Source organism: Calypte anna, chromosome 8, assembly GCF_003957555.1.
Source record: "Calypte anna isolate BGI_N300 chromosome 8, bCalAnn1_v1.p, whole genome shotgun sequence".
In the NCBI taxonomy this organism is placed as follows: Eukaryota; Metazoa; Chordata; class Aves; order Apodiformes; family Trochilidae; genus Calypte; species Calypte anna.
In genome coordinates this window covers 27,793,995-27,812,978 of record NC_044254.1, presented here as the reverse complement: position 1 = coordinate 27,812,978, position 18,984 = coordinate 27,793,995, and the positions used below count along the sequence as shown (strand labels likewise).

Here is an 18,984-nt window from a genome sequence, read left to right as displayed (position 1 = left end):
GGCAAGGCTTGCCACACTGGGAAGGGTGGGATAGGTGCACTGATGGGAATGGGAATGGGAGCATCACATGGGCAGTGGCACAGGGACAAAGCACATCCAACCACTGCTACTCACAGCTGTGCCATGGTGATGTGTAAAATAGAAGTTATAGATCAGTGACATGAGGTGTTTCTCCCAGGACTGCTCCCCATTGGGGGCCTAATGCCATCTAGAAACCTGTAAATAATATTTCAAACCAAGAGGTGCCCTTAAAAAGGGTTCCTGCAGTAATCAAGGTGGGAATCTGTCATACAAGTGCTCTTGTAGCCACTGGCACTGCGGCCACCACAGTAATGAAAGACATGGGCAGCAAAGGTGAAAGCTAGAGAAATAACAACATTTTTTCCCCAGAGGTTATTTCTCATGAAAATTCCCTCTTTTATTTCATTAAACATTGAAGCTTTCTGAAAGTAATGTTGAAGACAAAAAAAAAAAAATTACCATTCATCTGAACTTCTCACCATAACTTCTAGCTAAAATATTTGAAATATAATTATCAGCACTCTTGCTTTGGTATAAATTTATATTGTTTGTAAAGTAAAGCTCTTAAAAGGTAAAAGAAAAAAAAAAAGGAAACAAGTTTTAGCTAAAATATTGGCACGTGCCATGAGGTTAGTTCATGGTCACAGGGATCAGTGTCAGTCCACCACAGCCTTCTCCCAGGACTGCTTGAAGCTTTCAAAGGAGATTTTGGAAAACCCAGGAGATTTAAATACGTAAGTTCCAGTGTCTCCTTTAGCTGGCAAGCACATGAGCCTATGTTGTCACTCCTGAAATTAAGCTCCTTTAACTCTCCTTTAAGTGGCTGGGCAGACCCCTGGGCTCCTGCCCTGATTCCCTTGTTCGAACTTCACCTGAAGCCTCCAGCAAAGCCAGAGGCTTTGGTGAGTATTGAAGGCATCCAGCCTTTTGCAGATGGTGCTTAGCACTTAAAAGGATCAGCCCCTCAGCCCTGCTATGGCATCCATCACCTCAGATGCCTTGCTGTTTTTTAAATTATACAACGCCCACTGTATGTAATCAGCCAAGTAAGCTGCTTTCACCCAACCTCAAACGTTTGTAACACTTGTAATCCCAGCTAGGTGTCTGTATAAAGGAGCTCCTTACTAAGGGCAGAGGGAGGAATGGTCTTCCACAAGAAAGTTAGGGAGTTAACACAGATGTAAAACTAAAGGTCTTCTAGATTGCTTGGCCAAGTGTTTTGAAGGTTTGGGGTTGTTTTTGGAGATCCTGGCATTTAAACTGTTATTCAGCAGGTGGTCTGGCAGTAGTTGGACATGAGAAAGGAGCTGCCCCATGGCAAGCCTGTTCCCAGAATGCTATCAGCATCTTAGCTTACTTTATTTTCTTTCTAGTCCTTTCTTACTCCTGTTTTAGCCAAAGTGACACCAGTATCAAGTCCCTTCCTGGGACGAAAATCTGTGCATTCATCAGCCAAGATGGAGCTTCTGTTTTGGCCTGATATGGTTTCTCTCTTGGAAAAGCTGAATGGTCGGATGCTCTTGGTGGTTCTGGTCATGTTTCTTTTGATTATTGACCTTTTGAAAAAGAGACGACCCAGGAATTTCCCTCCAGGGCCACAGCTCTTTCCTCTCATGGGAACCTATGTGGACTTTAGGCAGCCCCTCCATCTTGCGTTGCAGAAGGTAAGAGTTCCATGGACATTTCTTCTGATAATAATATTTTACCTCATCAGTGACTTTTGTCACCAAATCTGCAAAACAAGGGCAGCCTCTAAAGAGCCAGCTATATGATAACCATGTCTGATAGACAACCTTCCTTGGTTTTATGTCTTCCATCCTCTTCCATGGGAGTAGGAAAGCCCAATGGGAAAGAAACCTGTAATGGAGGAAGACCTACGTGTTCCTCCTCTTTCTTTCCATCTGACCATGACTATTTCCTGCTGAAGCCTAGGAAGGTTTCAAGCCAGGGGGGACAGATGGCAGGTACTGTGTGAGAAATGAACTGTTTGGACCTTGAAGATCACCACTGGAAATTGTCTTATTGTCTTTGCTCAGAGGCTAGTGATTTGCCCCATTAAATCTGAAGGAAACATTTAAGACCTGAGTTAACTATCCCCATGGCTTCTTCTGTGTTGCAGAAAGAGGCAGAAATTGCTCTGGAAAGGTTTTCAGAGCTTTGCCTCCCACCAAAGCCAACAAAAGAGATATTTTATACATGCTGAGTATGCTGCTCTGAAAATGCTGTAGAAAACATTCTGACTTTCTGGTAGAAAATACTCTTTCTGGTCACTATTTATCTCTTGCTTTTACTTAGCAGGCCAATGCCAGCCTATCTACCATGGGTTTTCACAGACCACTAGCACAGGTGTCTCTCAGGAGAATTCTAGGAAGGAGGCCGCATGCTTAGGATATTTTGTTAATTAACACAATTATTTAAAAAATCAGTCACATTTATTTACAGGCACACCATGACTGAGGCTCCCATTTGGCCCCAGGCTGGGGTCACAAGTCACCATGGCAGTTCAGGGTGACCATGTGTGTCCTTTCATGTAGACTTGTACTCAGAAGAGGTTAGCCTGAGCTCCTTGGCAGAACATAGCTTGAGACAGTAAGAGTTCCCTTTGCTCTTAAACATCAGGGAGTTGAATGCTTCACAGGAGACTCCAATGCTAGCAAAGTCTAAGCAAGGACAATGCCTATAATTTGGCCATAAATGCATTCAGGCTTAAAATTAGAAGTAGGTTTCTAGCCATCAGCAGTTGGAACCACTTTGATGGGATAGCTGGAGCAAGAAAGAACCCGCCCTGCTTTAGGCACAAAGTCCAGAAAAGGGATTATTTGTTGTGCTTTGCCGTCAGCAGCAAGAGCCTGGGCGTGGTGACCCAAGTGGTGTCTTCACCTTTTCTACTGTTCCTGAGAAGAAGAGGAATGGAGCAGGTGCCCACAAGTTGTATCAAGTAATATCCTTGATACAACTTTAACTGATGCAGTCACCTGGTGAAACCCAGGTCATCCCTGCTAACAAATACAAGTAAACCATCTCTCCCACACTACAGCTCTTGAGCATTCTGTATGCAATCTCCAACCTTCGTGGAACAGATTAGGTTGGATGGGATGTGCAGAGTTGGGTTTGGATTATTTCTTAAAACCCCTTGCTCCAAGCAGGACTAGATGCCATTTCTGAAGATCTTGGCCAGGTGAGGTTTGAAACTCTCCATGCCCTTGCTCACAGAGGATGATGATCTCTCTTTCAGCTCATCGGTCGATACGGGAACATCTTCAGCGTGCAGTTTGGAAGTCTGACTTTTGTGGTAGTCAATGGGTACCAGATGGTGAGAGAAGCTCTTGTTCACCAGGCTGAAATATTTGCAGATCGTCCAAATATTCCACTTCTGCAAGAAATATTTAGAGGCTTTGGTAAGCACAGCTACCAGCTTGTTGGTACATTTTTTTCCTCTATATGCAACTATAAGAATTAGAGTAAAAGAGGCCGAGTTCAGCCCTTGGCAGCTGCACCCATAAAAGTTTCCACAGAGGAACCAAATTCACTGTAATAATCTCAGAGGTATATATTTTAATCTCTCTGGGATTTAGGGATGATGGAATCAAAGTCAGGTCTTGATGAAAGAGGAGAAATAAATGCAAGCTGCTGAGTGGTCGATCTACTTGAGGAGTTTTCCCCCCTGGTTTTAATTTCTCCTTTACTTTCCCCTCCTATCCCTTTGCATGTAGCTCCAGAGATGAGGAATGGTGCTTCTGCCTGTAGCTCTGCCAACAGTGTGATAATGCTTCCAGTATTTTGGCCTACACCATTTTTTTCCCACGCAAAGTTACATAGTAGGAGATTAAATCAAATCCATAAAGCTTGATCTTTAGCATAAGCCAATTACTCTTGAATTTTAATTCCCAGGCAAAGCTATAGTTTTTTAAAATGTCTGTGGGTCCTCTTTGCTTTGCTTTGGGGGTCTTTGTTCAAGCCGAGTGGCCGTTTCTGAATCCTGTCACTCATCCATGACCTGCAGTGAGGTTTCTTTGCTTGGTTTGTTTTTTCCACCCCCAGGGCTCATCTCATCCAATGGGCACATATGGAGGCAACAGAGGAAGTTTGCTGCAGCCACACTGAAAAGCATCTCTGTGAGCTTTGAGGAGAAAGTGCAAGAGGAGAGCAGGTACCTCGTGGAGACAATCGAGGAGGAGAAAGGTGGGCAGTTGAGGTACAGCACTGTGCCCAAAGCTTCCAGATAAATCAGTGTCAAGAAGTAAAACTCTTACTCTGACAGAGCTCCTGACGTGCAAAATGTTTCTTCAGTAGCTCAAATCTCTATCTTACACTTCCAGACTGCACCTTTCAGCACTTATTTTAGACCTCAGGCCTCCTATTTTACTTATTCCATATTAATATTAATATATATACTAGGTGTTTATTAATACTTGCATATTTATATGGCTAAGAAAGTCTCCCTCTTACTCTGCAAGGGAATAACTGAAGCTCTCCTGCCTATCACCAGGCACGTACACCCAGAGGCTTTGTTAACCTCTGCTTGTCCTTGGCTTGCAAAGTATTTTAAAACTTGTTTAGTCAGGCTTTCCTTTTGTATCCTGCACAGATGAGTGTGTGCCTTGCTCTTTTATGGTCCAGCTTTTAAGAACTGCCAGAGGGGTATTAGTAAGAATAATTTGTATGTTGGTACATGGGTGATGTTGCACTTCAGCTTTAAATAGAAGCAGATGGGGTTTAGCTAATTCTATGGAGCTATATATAGTAAACAAGAAAGATCTAAATAGGAATTGTGAAATTATATACTGAACTTGCTCCATTTTAATTGCTGTTGCACTGAACAGGCCAAATACTCCATGTTGCCAATTGATTATAGTCCTTTATAGTCCTAATCAATAAACTAATTAAGCTGCTGGTTTGAGCCTTTCTTCCCATTAGTAATGACAAATAGTGATCATGTCCATCACTCTAATATCTGAGCACCAGCTCGGTTTAATTACTTTCTTGAAGAGTGGCAAGAGCAGCAGTCCTGCAGAAAGTGCCTTGCATTCCAAAGTGATGCTCCCCAGCAATGCCACAGCAGCTCAGGGCTGGGCTGGATTCCTTACTGGTACCAGTCTCTCATGGCATGACAAGTGGCTCTCCTGCCTGCCCTAAATGTGCCCAAGTTGATGGTGGTCTCTGCTCAGTAGCTCTCCCAAGCAATGCAGATGTGACAAATGCCACACCACACTTTGCTCTTACAGGAGCTGATGTGCATCACATCCATGGGCTGTACAAGCTAATTCTGGGTTTTACAGGTGGCTGCAGAGACTTGCAATCCTCTCCCTTTTCCATCTCTCCCCTGTCTCACTTGATTTCTCTCTGGTAGACAGCCAAAGGGCATTTTTCTGGTGTGGTTAGTCCTAAGCTTCCCACCCACAGGTTAAGCTTTGAGGGACCTTCTTCTGGTGTTTAAAGCTGGCTCCAAACCCACGTTGGAGCATGCAAATCCCACGGCCAGAGCATGGAATGCACCCAGCAGTTATCCCTAGAAAACAGTTCAAAGCCTTTTCAGCAGCTGTGTGCTAACCTTGGTATGTGCCAGTGGCCTGTGTTGGAGGCAGGCTGGAGACAGGGAGGGATGTCCTCAGAGACAAGATTTCATGGCACATCCAGCAGGAAGCTGGGTGTAATGGGGGTGATGGGGACCCCAGGACACTGAGTGAAGCCTTAACATCACCATGGGTGAAAAGTAGATGACCCCTACTTCACAACTGTTGTTCTGGTAGAAATTGTTGTTTTGACAGAGACATTAAAGAAAAAAACCAAAAAATAAAAGCTTTCTTTCATGTTTTTTTTCCTCCAGGACAACCATTCGACCCTCATTACAAAATCAATAGTGCTGTTTCCAACATCATCTGCTCCATAACTTTTGGGAACCGCTTTGACTACCATGACAACCGCTTTCAGGAACTACTGCACTCCCTGGCTGAAACCCTGCTGCTCATTGGAAGTTTCTGGGGCCAGGTAAAGCCAGTTGGATGCTTTTCTAGGTTCAGTTGGGGTGTAAGAGCTCAGAAACTGGAGTTACCAAGGCCCTGATAAAATCTGATTTTCCCTGCAGAAGAAGTCATGCAATAAAGGAAATGACTGTAAGTAGTGTTTTATCACAAAATCCATCAGGAAAGCAAGGAAACAAGTGGAAATTATTAGGGCACATGGCAAAAATTAATGCAGGGATGTAAAACCAATCTTATGCTTGACATAACTGAAGAGTAGTAAAAAAATCTTAAAAATATCTATGTTCCTACAAAAAGAAGAGTCAATTAGTAGCACTCAGTGAAGATTCCTTTCTTTTCCTTCATCCCTTTCCCAGTTTTTCTAGTAATTTCTGTTTTCAACAAAACAACCTGAAAGTCCAGGTTTATGACCCAGGTAGGTAGATCAGGGGACAGACTGCACATACCTCCTGCATGGCAACACACCATGGGCCAGGCCTGATCTCTGTCCCCTCCACAAACCCCAGCATTAAGGGGCTTCTCTGCATCCACACCAATTTATGTCTCCTGTAGCCACCTCAGGCTTGTCCTTCATATTTGGTGATAGCTTTGGCCACACAATATTAGCAGACTTTGCCAGCAGAAAACTTCTGGAAGATTCTTATCTTGTTTGTACTTATTTACAGCTACGTAACTAAGCTGACCTTTGTAGCAAAATTGGTTTTGGTGGGGTTTTTTTCTTGGTAGCAAGTGGAGATAATAAATTGTACCATCAGCTCAACAGTGGTATCTGCTTTTTATTTTTTTAACTTGAGAAATGTTCTTCTTCTCTGTTTGATGCCTCACCAGCTATATAATGCTTTTCCTTTGGTCATGAGATGGCTACCAGGACCCTTTAGGAAAATCTTCAGACACTGGGAGAAACTTCAAGCTTTTGTGAAGGGAGTGATTGCAAAGCACAAGGAGGAGTTGGACCAGTCTGAGGCAGGAGATTATATTGACTGTTACCTAAAGGAAATAGAAAAGGTAAGAGGTGAATACCTAAAGCTGAGCTTTAGGTGAAATGAGAAATGAGCAGAGTCAAAGCTGTTCTGCCAGAGGAGCCCATGCCTCCTGTATGTCTCCTTCTCCTCCCTACCTCTCCCACATCAAACTTCCAGCAACCCTGATCACTTTGAAAAAATACAGATTTTAATTTTTTTTTTTATTTGGAAGTATTTACACTTTGTATTTTCCCATTTTGCATTGTCATGCAGTGTAGGAGGACTCTCAGGGAACACGTTCACATTTCTATGAGAGCTTGCAGGCCTGTGGTTGCCATTGTGAAACTTCACATTTAAACACACCACCGACTTTCAAAATTAATTCCTCAGCAAACAGGGTGTCTTTCAAAGCATTCCACAGGGCTTGTAAATGGAAAGTAAGGGTAGAAATTTCCAAGTCATGGGGCAGTGAATAATAAAATAGCAGCGGGACTTGACTTAAGGGTGCATGGTTTTGGATTGGGTTCTTCAAAGCATCTCTTACTTAACAAGAATTTTCATTGACACACTTTTCTCCAAGTTTAAGGGTGACACCAGCTCATATTTCCATGAAGAGAACCTGCTGTGCTCCACCCTGGACCTCTTCTTAACTGGGACTGAGACAACAGCGACTGCCATCCGCTGGGCTCTGCTCTACATGGCTGCGTACCCACACATTCAGGGTAGGGCCACTGGTGGCTCCTCATTTCCAGCTTTCCCACATGCTTTTGCCCCAGGTTTCTTACTGGGAACCTTTTAAGCACAGGTCTTATTTTTGCCTCTCTTCCTGTAGAGAAAGTGCAGCTTGAAATCGAGGCAGTGATCGGGCAGTCCCGACAGCCCAGCATGGCTGACAAGGAGAAGATGCCCTACACCAGCGCCGTGCTCAGCGAGGTCCTGAGGATGGGCAACATTGTGCCACTGGGGGTGCCCAGAATGGCCACCAGTGACACCACCCTGGCTGGCTTCCACCTTCCCAAAGTAAGTGGAGACCACCCATTGCTCTGCCAGAACCGGGTCGTCATGACCCAGGTCCCAAATCTGCATTGGAACTATTTAGCAGGATCTTATGGAGATATCACAGTTACTTAGAAAAGACAAGACCTGATGGATGCTGTAGGACTTCTATGGGTTGCATCACCTTAGGAAGGAGAACTGTGAGATCCTACAGTGTTGGTCAAGATTTTCAGTTTTAAAAGTTTTAATCCCTGAAACTTTATACAAGATCCCCTCCAGGCATTATGGGAATAGAGGGCCAAAGAACATAGGGAAGCCAAGAGTTTGGGGTAGTTAGTTCCACAGAGTACTGAGAATTATCTGTTAAATGTAGCACTAGACAAAAAGATATATTTCGTCTCTTCCATGTATCTGATGGCTTGTATGAAGGAATATTACAAAGAAAAAAACTCAAGGCATTTTGCTCCACACAGATTAAAATATTTTCCTTATTCTGACAGATGTGGAGATAAACCAGATCATTAAAAAAAAAAACAACAAAAAAAACCCCAAACCCAAACCCCACAATAATGCAGATCGATTGAAAATAATTTGGATAAATTGCTTCACATTCCTATGGGAACACAGTGCAATCAATTTAAAGATGGGTTATATTAACATCACCAGTGACAGCAGCACTGTGGTATGGATCAACACTGTGGTGATACATGGAGGAGCACAGAAGTGAACAATCCTGTAGGCTTTCCCCCTCATGTAATGACATAGCTTAGAAAAAGCCATTTTTGCCCTTAAAAAAATGTAGTTTACATTATATGTGGAACAGAGCTAATAATAAACTAGTCTGACAACCCTTCAGCTCTTCTCCATCACGTAACCACCCCTCCTCTCCACCTCTTGCAGGGCACCACCCTGATGACCAGCCTGACTTCGATAATGTTTGACAAAAACGTGTGGGAGACTCCAGACACCTTTAATCCGGAACATTTCCTGGAAAACGGCCAGTACAGGAGGCGGGAGGCTTTCCTCCCCTTCTCTGCAGGTAGGATGATGTATGGGAAAGTGGTTTCCCTTTTTTCCAGTTCTTTTTTAATTTCCCAAGACACCGTCTCCAGAAGGTACTTCTCCTTGTCCAGCTTTCAGCCTATCCCCACACTGAAAATCCCAGTAACAGCTTACACTGACTGCTCAGAGCAGGAGGAAAATCAGTTTGTTAGGGCAGGATGTAAAAAAAAAAGAAAAAAGCTTTTTTTTTTTTCCCCTTGCACAAACTGTGTAAATGTTTGGGGTTTTTAGGTTTTGATTTTTTTTTTTTTCCACTAAGTTTCCCCTCCTCCATCTATATCCAAGCAGCAGTGGCAGTTTGCTCAGCAGTCAACTTCTGGGGAAGGTTTTTGCAAAATGTGTGGGTGAACATTGCCACCTAACCTTTCCAAGAAGAAAAGCTCCTGCAGCCTGTGCAACACAGCGCAGGCAAGAGGAGCCGAAGCGGTGGCTGCAGCTCGCTCAGCAATCACTGGGGTTATTTTTTTTTCCTCCTTTTCCAGGCAAAAGGGCCTGTCCCGGGGAGCAGCTCGCCAGGACTGAGCTCTTCATCTTTTTCACAGCCCTCCTGCAGAAGTTCACCTTCCAAGCACCCTCAGCCACAGCACTGACCTTCGCCTTCACACTCAGCCTCACACGCTGCCCCAAGCCCTTCCAGATCCAGGCACTGCCCCGTGACTGAGGCTGCTGTGAGGCCACCCCCCCTTCAGCCCTCTGCGAGCTGGAAACTTGTCCCTTCTCCCATCCATCCCACAGCTTTTGGGCTGAAATGATGGGCCACAGATGTCTCACCACCCAAACAATATCAAGGTGGAAATTGGGGATGCAGGAGGGCCATATCCTGCAATGAGGACAACCCTTGGGGTTCTACCCTTTGCCTCTGGCATCCTCCCCTCTATCAGTTTGACAAAAATACATGAGCTCACAAGCCTTATAGAATTTTCCCCATTAGTACCTGTGTGCCAGCTGCAGAACTGTGGGCACAGTTGGGTCCAAGGTGGCTTTTCCATAGGGGATCTTCACTATGGTCCATTTCCCAGAGACCATTCAGCAGCCCCTGTGTTTTCTGCAGTCTTCCTGGTCAGTGGGGACAGCTGGCATCATCCAAGTTCTGAGGTCATGCCTCAACACCAATTTAGACTTCCAGGTTGCCACAGCTGATTGTGAGGCTCAGGTGCCCTTGGCTTTGGTTTGCTGTGTACCCCCCCACACACCACCAAGTTGCTGCTTTGCAGTGGAAATAGAGCTCCTTGGAGCAGGAACATGCATTTTTTTGATCTTACACATATATGGAAGTTTTGATTAGGAGGCTACAGGGTGGTAGTAGCAGCTCCTACCACAGGCCAGCCCAAGTGGGATGTCAGGAGGACCCATGCCTCCAGGTGGTGAATAGCTGTAAAAATCCAATATTGCAGTTATATGAGAGGGAAAGGTTTCTCTAAAAAAGTTTTGTAGTAGTAAAATGCACCAAGGGAAATAAAAGTTGCAAAAAGTAATTGCTTAGGAGTAGTGTAGCTGAACCCCAACAGAACTGAGAGCAGCAGAGTGTGGGAAGGACTGTGCTAGCAGCAGCTCACCACTGGCCCTCAGGAAGGAAATGGCTTTGTGGTGGGAAATCACGAGCTCACCCACTTCCCTTCTGATTTAGCTAAGATGCGGGGCTGTGTCCATAGCATGGGTTGGGGCATGGCAGTCTCTGTGATGGAGCCACTGCCTCTGCCCAGCCCAGAGTCTCTTTAGAAAAGAGTTTGTTAAATATGAGAATTTTTTCCATTTCTATGACCAAGCACAAACACTTAGACCTGGCATCTCCTATGTGCTTTTCTTTGGAATAGTCACACCAGAGAATTTATTTTTTTTTCTCACCTTTCACAAGGGATTTTTATCCCCTCATGGAGGATACTGACTGGTTAAGAGGAAAGGAGGATTAAATCATGTTTCCTCTCCCTCTCAAGCAACAATTGCCTCTGCTGCAGTACAGAGCTGTGGTTCTGCAGTGACAGATTTGTGCCACATGGGAGAGTCCTCTGCACATCCCATCCGGAGTTTGTTGCCGAGCTGCTCGTCTAACTGATCATTTTAATCCTGTTGCATTTTTAATTCATGTTTTGCTCCTGTGGTGGTTTTGTCTGTTTGTTTTTTCTTGTTTCTAGAAGACAAAATGTAAAAGAACTGTGGGCTTTTTCTTACCTCTGGAGTTTTCAGAGCCATTCAGGTCTATGCACTGGTTTCTTGGGGTTTTTTTGTTTGCTCTGGTGTAGGTCTAAATGCTGGTGTGCTGCTATAGCTTGTAGTATTTGTTCTAACTTAGTAAACACATGCTGATCTTTTTCCTCTTCTATTTCAAACTTGTTTCTCCCTGTTACTTAGGGTTTCTTTCATCGGGACAACAAATGTAATTTAATGTAATTTAAATTTGAAGATCCCACCCTGTAAGGGCAGGAGGCATGAATTTGTTTATTTTCTGTGAATTCTCTCATATGACTGGAGGGGAACACCTACAGTTCTGCAGGCTCACACTGATGTGTGCCTGCAATCCAGAGGTAAAAGGAGTCTCCTGGAAAGCAGTTTGGGGTGTTTTTTTCCCCCTTTGAAATTCCACAATAAAATAGTGATTTAACTTTTTCACATTTCTCAAGTGTAACAGTGATGCAGTGGATTCACTTTCATGCATGGGGCCTTGCTCCAGCAGCACTGCTGCATCTCTGTGCCTTGCCTTTGGCCATAAGTGATGTCCTCAAAAGTGAGCAAATTGTCCCCTCATGCCTGAGGTGGGAGCCAAGGTTCTTCACAATAAAAGAAAAACACTATTAAAAGGAGTGGACGTGCACAATCACCTGCCTGCCCCAGAGCCACTCTTTAATGGGAAACTTCAGCACCAGCACTTTCATGGGCCTTGGGCACCTCTTCAGCACAGGCTCCAGACTCAAAGCCTGTGAACAGGCCCAGTCTCATGGATGGAGCTTTGCTTGCTCTTTAGTGAAGATCTGGTGAAGATCTGGTGAAGATCAGAGAAGACAGGACAAACCTTGTGAGATCCAGGGCAGCTCTTGGCTTCCAGTCAATATGACACTGATGCACTGTAACCAAAAGCAGTCACAGGGTTGTGAAAGTTGTGCAACCTTATATTGGCTGCCCTCACTGATGTGGGCTGGGCCTGGGACTCTTTGCAAAGGAGCTTATGCAAACAAGGAAATCACAAGGCACTTGGAGCAGCTGGAGCCTCCTCGGAACCGTGAAGCTGACACCGGTACGGAGCACAGGGAGGGCACCACGGGGAGGAGAGTGTGGGGCTCACACCAAGCCGTGGGCTTGTGGGAACAGCACTGGGAGGGTTTCATTTGTGCTTGTTTCTGTCCTTTAGAGAAGGACATAGAGCACTGTGACTTTGTTAGGCAGTGGTGGGAGCAGGAACAGGAAGTGGAGGTGTGTGTGAGTCTGGCTTTTTTTTAATGAGAACAGAGGGAAATGTTTGAGCTTAATGAAAAAAGGGGGTTAACCCAGAGGAGGTTTAATTAAACAGTCCTTGCTGAAAACTGGGAAAGCAGAAATCCAAATGCAGGCTCCAGGCCAGCAAAAACTGTTCCATGCTGTCTTGTGTTTGTGCCCACAGCTGCACCAGGACATCACCCCTCTCCCTGGCCCTGGGGGTTTGGTGAGCTCCCCCTGCCTGCCTGGCTCCAGGACACATTCCTGCAGGGTCCCACCACCCAGCCATGCTGCACTTCCTCTGGGAGAGTATCTCCTTCCAGATGCTCTTTGTCTTCCTCGTGGTCTTCCTCCTCGTCGCAGACTACATGAAGCACAGAAAGCCAAAGGACTTCCCTCCCACCCCGTTCTACCTCCCCATCCTGGGACATACATACCTGCTGAACTTTAAAAATCCCGTAAAAGCAGTACAGACGGTATGAGGGTGCTGGATACTGCAGGGGGAGAGAGGAAGGGAGAGAGGAGGTGCAGGGATGGGGTTAATCCAAACCCTGTGGTCCATGAGGTCTCAGGGAATCTCACCTCAGGGAAGGCAGGGGGTTGGCCCTTGGTTGGTAGCACCATGGGTGAAAGTTTCCCAGGCACACAGAGGGTTCAAGTCTGGAACAATCCTTTAGTCAAAGGACACAGCATGACTGCATGGATTCAGTCACAGCTGTAAGAGCCTTGAGGGTCTGACCAGGGCCTGGAGGGGCTTTAGGGAGGGGAGTGAAACAAAAGCTGGAGAAAAAAAAGGACTAAAAAAGCAAAGCTGGAGACTTTTACTTCTTTTATAGCCCAAAGACCATAGCCAGACAAGTAGATGCTTAAGCAAAAAACCCACCTACACTACCACTCTCAGCTCCCCTTTTCTTCTACCCATTCCCCCTTAACAGGGCTGTCCCTGTCCTAGCAGACACATTCACTGCAAATGAAACTTCCTTTGTGTATTTCTCTCCTGTACCAGGTCACTGAAAAATACGGGGACATTTTCGGCATGGAGATGGGCAGCCAAACGGTTGTGTGTGTAAATGGGATGCGGTTGGTTAAGGAAGTTCTTGTAAACCAGGGGGAAAACTTCATGGATCGCCCAATACTTCCTATTAACAGGGAGATATTCACAGACACTGGTGAGTTATCCCTCAGGACATGTATCTCAGCTGTAAGGTCGAAGCATTGACACTGCAGAGGTCTGAGATGGCTGAAAATAAAGCAGAGCCCTGATGCTTTTTCCCCTTGGTGGAGGGATCTGCTTTGGCTCATGGTGACTTGTTTCTGCCAGGACTGGTCTCCTCCAGTGGGCACCTGTGGAAGCAGCAGAGGAGGTTTGCCTTGAGCACCCTCCGAAACTTTGGCCTGGGGAAGAGGAGCCTGGAGGAGCGTATCCAGGAGGAGTGCCGGTTCCTCGTGGATGATTTTCGGGATGAGCAGGGTGAGTGCCACAGCCCTCAGATGCTGTGATAAAACAGCAACCAGTATGGCCCATTTCAGTTTCACTGCATGCTTTCTCACCTTGCAAGCCATGTGAGCAGCCTGCCAGCATCCCAGCTCCATGCTGGGGCTGCTCAGCCAAAGCTTGAGCAGCTCTTTAGGTCACCACATGTGCTGGACTGAGGTGATTCAAGAGGCTGTGCTTCAGGAGCCATTTATTCCAGTCATTTCATAGTTGTTGGATGGTTTACATCTGTTTTGTCTTCCCTTTTTCTGGGACAATTGGAGTAAAAGTGACCATTCCATTTTCCTTCTCCAGGGAATCCTTTCTGCCCTCACCTGAAAATCAATAATGCTGTTTCAAACATCATCTGCTCCCTCATCTTTGGCAATCGGTTTGACTACCATGATGAGGACTTCCAGAGACTGCTGAGGCTGATGGATGAGACAGTTATCCTCAATGGCTCCATCATGGCCCAGGTAGAGTTCTGCTCACACCAACATGAGCAGTGTGCAGTTTGGCCATAATTATTTCTTTGGAGACAACCTTGAAACTTGTAGTGTTTGCCATCTCCTCAAGTTTTGGTAATATAAGGTCTTCTCAGGCATTTATTCAGTTTGCCTTTCTCATTTTGTGCCCAAAGCTGTACAACCAGTTCCCATCTATACTAAACTACTTACCGGGGTCGCACCAAACCATTTTTAAAAACTGCAAGTTGATGAAACAGTTTGTCCAAGAGAAGATCAACAAACACAAAGAGGACAGGAACCCCTCAGAGAGCCGGGATTTCATTGACAGCTACCTGGAGGAGATAGACAAGGTTAGTAAGTTGGAGAAAACCCTTCTGCAGCAGAGCTTAGAAATCAGGAGGAACAAGAAACAACCCCAAGGCTCCATTGCAGCTGCCTCTGTGGCCATTCATGAGCTTATGATGGATGTCAGGTTCAGGGCCCTCATCAGGAGATTGGACATGCAGAGCTCAGCAGCTTCTGCCAAAATCCTTGGGGTTAACTCTTTGTGGGCAGGACTGGGCCTGTTGTCAGGGCAGCCCTCCCTGTTGATGTGGCACTAACACGCCTTTTTGTGAAGGACGAAGGCGAGGGCATTTTCCAGGAAGAAAACCTTGTGGCATGCACACTCGACCTGCTGTTTGCTGGGACAGAGACCACCTCCACAACCATCCGCTGGGGGCTGCTGTTTATGACCACGTATCCAGAAATTCAAGGTACAGTTAGCAAAAGCTCTTATCCTTCAGCTTTGTGAGGAGTGAGGGGGTTCATTTAAGAGCGAGAAAAATTGGGACTCTCCCAGCACTCACATAGAAGACCTACAAACACTGGTAGATGTCCCAAATTGCTCCGTTGGGGACCATCCTATCAGCCATCCCATGTTGTTTCGAGAGCTATTTTTTGGGGTTTTCTTGATTGATCCTTGGCTGATCCCTGCTCTTTCACCCCAGCCCGTGTGCAGTCAGAGATTGATGCAGTGATCGGGCAGGCGCGGCCGCCGGCGCTGGAGGACAGGAACAACATGCCCTACACCAATGCTGTCATCCATGAGGTGCAGAGGAAAGGCAACATCATCCCCTTCAATGTGCCAAGGCAGACAACAAAGGACGCGGTCTTGGATGGCTACTGCATACCAAAGGTAACCCCACTCCTGAGCACTGGGGCTCCCAGTTCTCCAGAGAGATGTCACTGGGCCATGTCCCTCATGCACAGACAGGAGGGCAGAGCCACAGTCTCTGCCCTGTCCAGAGTTCACTCCTATGGAACATGGATATTTGTCATGCAAACAACAGCCTGTTCTGCAGCACAATGATTAGAGGAAACCACACCCACACACACCATGGAGGCTCAGATCCCATCTCACACAGGTTTTACAGCTCTGCCAGTGACACAGGAAGTGCAACTGATTTTCCTTTTTCCCACCTTAGGGCACTATTGTGGTTACAAATTTAACCTCCGTGATGTTCGACAAGAATGAGTGGGAAACCCCTGACACTTTTAACCCTGAGCATTTCCTGAAGGATGGTCAGTTCCTGAAAAGGGAATATTTTGTGCCATTTTCAGCAGGTAAGATGTGCTGCATTTGGGTGCTTCCTTGCTGAAGCACTGGGATGGGGCTTTCATTTGCACAAGGGAGTTGCAGTGGAAAATGGTGATGGAAAGGGCAGATGTTTGCTGTACCTGGGAGGTACTGCTCAAGCAGTGCTCATGTGGCCACCCCGAAGTACTGCAGCCACACTCTTATCCTTGTCTTTCTTCACATGCACAGAAGAGAGATAAGGATAAATAAAAGTAGATAAAAAAATCCAGAGATTCTAGAACTGCCCTCACCAAGGCTGTTCCTTGCTCTTGGTCGTGAGGTCACAAGGGATTCTTCTACTGTTTCCACCATGAGTCATACCCCAAGAGATTGCTCAGGGGGATGGGTTTTAGCAGCCCTGTTCCCCACACCAGCAGCACACACCTGCAGGCAGAAAGGGGGGGAGGTTTCTTAGCAAAAGCAGGTGAGCAGCCAGCATGTGCTGAGGATGCCACTGGTGACTGTCTCCACAGGGAAACGTGCCTGCCTGGGTGAAGTGCTGGCCCGCTCTGAGCTGTTCCTCTTCTTCACCTCTCTGCTCCAGAAATTCACCTTCCAGGCACCCCCAGGCACCACACTCAGCCTCCAGCCCAAGCTGGGCATGACGATGGCCCCAGAGCCCTACAAGATCTGTGCAGTACCTCGGTAGGGAAGCCATGGCCACTATCCTCATGGGAAGAACATCCCTCTGGCAGGGATGTACAAAATGAGCCCTTGGCCACTCCCCTGGCTGGTGGTGGCAACGACCTGGCTCCTGCCAGAGGCTGAGCCATTTCTTTTGATTATTTACAGCAACAGCAAAATAATTTCTTTTGCAAGCTGACCTTGCTCTCTGCCTCCCATGAGAAGGGTGACCAGCCTGGGATCTGCCAGGGCACTGTTAGGCTCACAGGATGCACTGTGTATCAAGGAGGCTTGAGGCTTTCCCAATTTTATAGCAGATGGCTGTGCACTGGGCAGGTACCAGCCCCTGCTTCAGAGCTTTAATTCAGGGAGCTACTGACAATTCTTTTTGATTTTGTTTTCCTTGGCAAATAATCTGTTAAAGTCCCGAGAACATCTCTTTTGCATGCATCAATAAATCCTTTCCAAACCATTTTTGTCATGAAGCTTTCTGCAAAGTGAAGACCAAGACAGGCACTTTCCAATCCTGGAAAATTCTTCAGCTGTGCCCTGCATTTTGTGGCAGAGGATGGCAGGGGGCTTTGCCCACCTGTGCAAAGGAAGCTGCACAATGCTCCATCCAGGTCCCTGCAGCCTTGCTCTTCATTAGCAGAGAGGTTGGTACTGAAACAGCAACAGCAGTCCTGCAGGGGTGATGAAACTTAATGACACAGCAGTCTCACAGAGACTGTGACATCCACACAGAGCTCAGGGGGTGCTCTCCACTCTGACTGAGCTCTCTGTAAAACATTTGTATTTGGAGCTATGGAGTTGTGGGTCCTGCCTCCCAGAATATGCTAAATGCTCCCTGTTTACCTGCCCAGCATCACAGGGTGCTTGGTGTGCCTGATGGGCAGAGGGCTGAGCTCCAGCCACACAGGATACATGGCCAAGCCTGCTGCACTCAGAGTCTAATGAATAGATGGAAACCTTGGGAAAAAAAGAGCAACACAATCCTCTTATTTTCAGCCATCACAAGGAAGGTAAAACAGTTCCAAGCCTGACAAGTGATAGTTACACCAGAAAATGCATCAGCTCAGTAGCAGTCACACCATAGGACCCTGGACAGGTTCCCGTGGGCAAGAAGCTGCAGCTCTGGGTGCAGGACTCAGGCTGCCTGACAGGAAGGTAACAGGTAACACCTCCAGCTCCTGCTCACCTGATGAGGAAGCAAGGAGAAATCAGTCTTGTCTTGTTCATTTTCAATTTTTCCTGGAGTGCTTTTTGTGTGTGCATATTCCTAGAGGAAGCAATTTTTTCCCCATCATCTCTTCTAAGAATCATGTCATCTCCTGAAGGAATTAAAAGCATCTGTTTTCACGTAAGTGTTAATGTCCAGGTAGGTTTTGAATCCTTTTCTTTTGACCTGCATTTTCTTCTTCTCTAAGTATGTTCTCTGTAACAAGGCATTTCAGATGGTGTAATTATATAAACATGCAGACTCTGTTTGTATGCATCCCAGAAACATGGATAAAACATAAAACATAACCCAGGGACCATTAAATATCTTGCTTGGAATAAAGACACCAAAGAATTAATTTTAAAATTCTTTATGTGAATATAAAATAATTCTTTCCAAAGAAAATAAAACCAAAAGTTTAAAAATTAGTGCAATTTTTCAAGTTCTATGCAGTACAGTGTTTACATTTGTTTTAAACAGAATTTGTAGACACTGATATACTGAAAACCTCAACTCTAGCTTCACTAGTCAGAGGAAGGGAAAAAACCCAAAAGTTAGTAAAATTACTTTACTAGACTTTACCAACTCTTAAACAATTGTTTTCATTTCCTAATACCTAAACAATTTATGGCTACCTCAATAAAACATCAGTATTGCTTATATTACTTATTTCTAAGTAAGTGTGTATTGTAGAAAATAGAATACCCATATATATATATATTTAACAAACAAAAAATCAGGTGAAAATTTATTTTCAGTGAACATTTCTTAATCCATTATAATACAGTCGTTGCAAAAGAATCTTCTCAAAACTGCTGCCTGATCCACCTAGAGTAAAAGAACCTACTAGTCCAAAATTTGTATTATTGCTACAAAATACTTCTCTTTCATAGTGGCTTTCTTAACATATAAAAATATTCACAAATGATATGTCAATCAGAGCACAGGTTTGTTTCTTTGGATCTGTATTACCTGTTTTACTGGAAACTGGCTAAAGTTACTAATAATGCAGCAATGCTCAATGATTTCCTCTTGTTCTTTGTTCTTAACTGTGGCTCAGCAGTGGTGTACATTGCATCAAAGACCATTGCACTGCCAGTGTTGTGCTGCTGTGTGGTGTGTAGAACTCAGCTGTAACACAGCAATGCTGCT

At 45.5% G+C, this 18,984-nt stretch overlaps 2 protein-coding genes across 3 annotated transcripts; both read left to right on the top strand.

Annotated features, from left to right (window-relative positions):
• Positions 1–1,478: 1,478 nt before the first annotated feature.
• Positions 1,479–9,683, top strand: LOC103534860 (cytochrome P450 2J2). The gene is made up of 9 exons (XM_008500861.2): positions 1,479–1,685; positions 3,257–3,419; positions 4,063–4,203; positions 5,849–6,009; positions 6,831–7,007; positions 7,545–7,686; positions 7,797–7,984; positions 8,861–8,999; positions 9,505–9,683. The coding sequence occupies exons 1-9, from the start codon at positions 1,479–1,481 to the stop codon at positions 9,681–9,683; spliced, it is 1,497 nt and encodes a 498-aa protein (XP_008499083.2).
• A 2,504-nt stretch (positions 9,684–12,187) lies between these two features.
• On the top strand, positions 12,188–17,080 carry LOC103534511 (cytochrome P450 2J2). 2 transcript variants are annotated; one of them, XM_030455105.1, is made up of 11 exons: positions 12,222–12,251; positions 12,366–12,427; positions 12,615–12,906; positions 13,437–13,599; positions 13,752–13,901; positions 14,220–14,380; positions 14,545–14,721; positions 14,991–15,126; positions 15,361–15,548; positions 15,838–15,976; positions 16,463–17,080. In XM_030455105.1, exons 3-11 carry the CDS (start codon positions 12,718–12,720, stop codon positions 16,636–16,638), a joined length of 1,479 nt encoding a protein of 492 aa, XP_030310965.1. In that variant the 5' UTR covers positions 12,222–12,251; positions 12,366–12,427; positions 12,615–12,717; the 3' UTR covers positions 16,639–17,080. The 2 variants fall into 2 exon arrangements, with proteins under 2 accessions (XP_030310966.1, XP_030310965.1); XM_030455106.1 differs by lacking the exon at positions 12,366–12,427 and having other exon boundaries at positions 12,188–12,251.
• Positions 17,081–18,984: the final 1,904 nt, after the last annotated feature.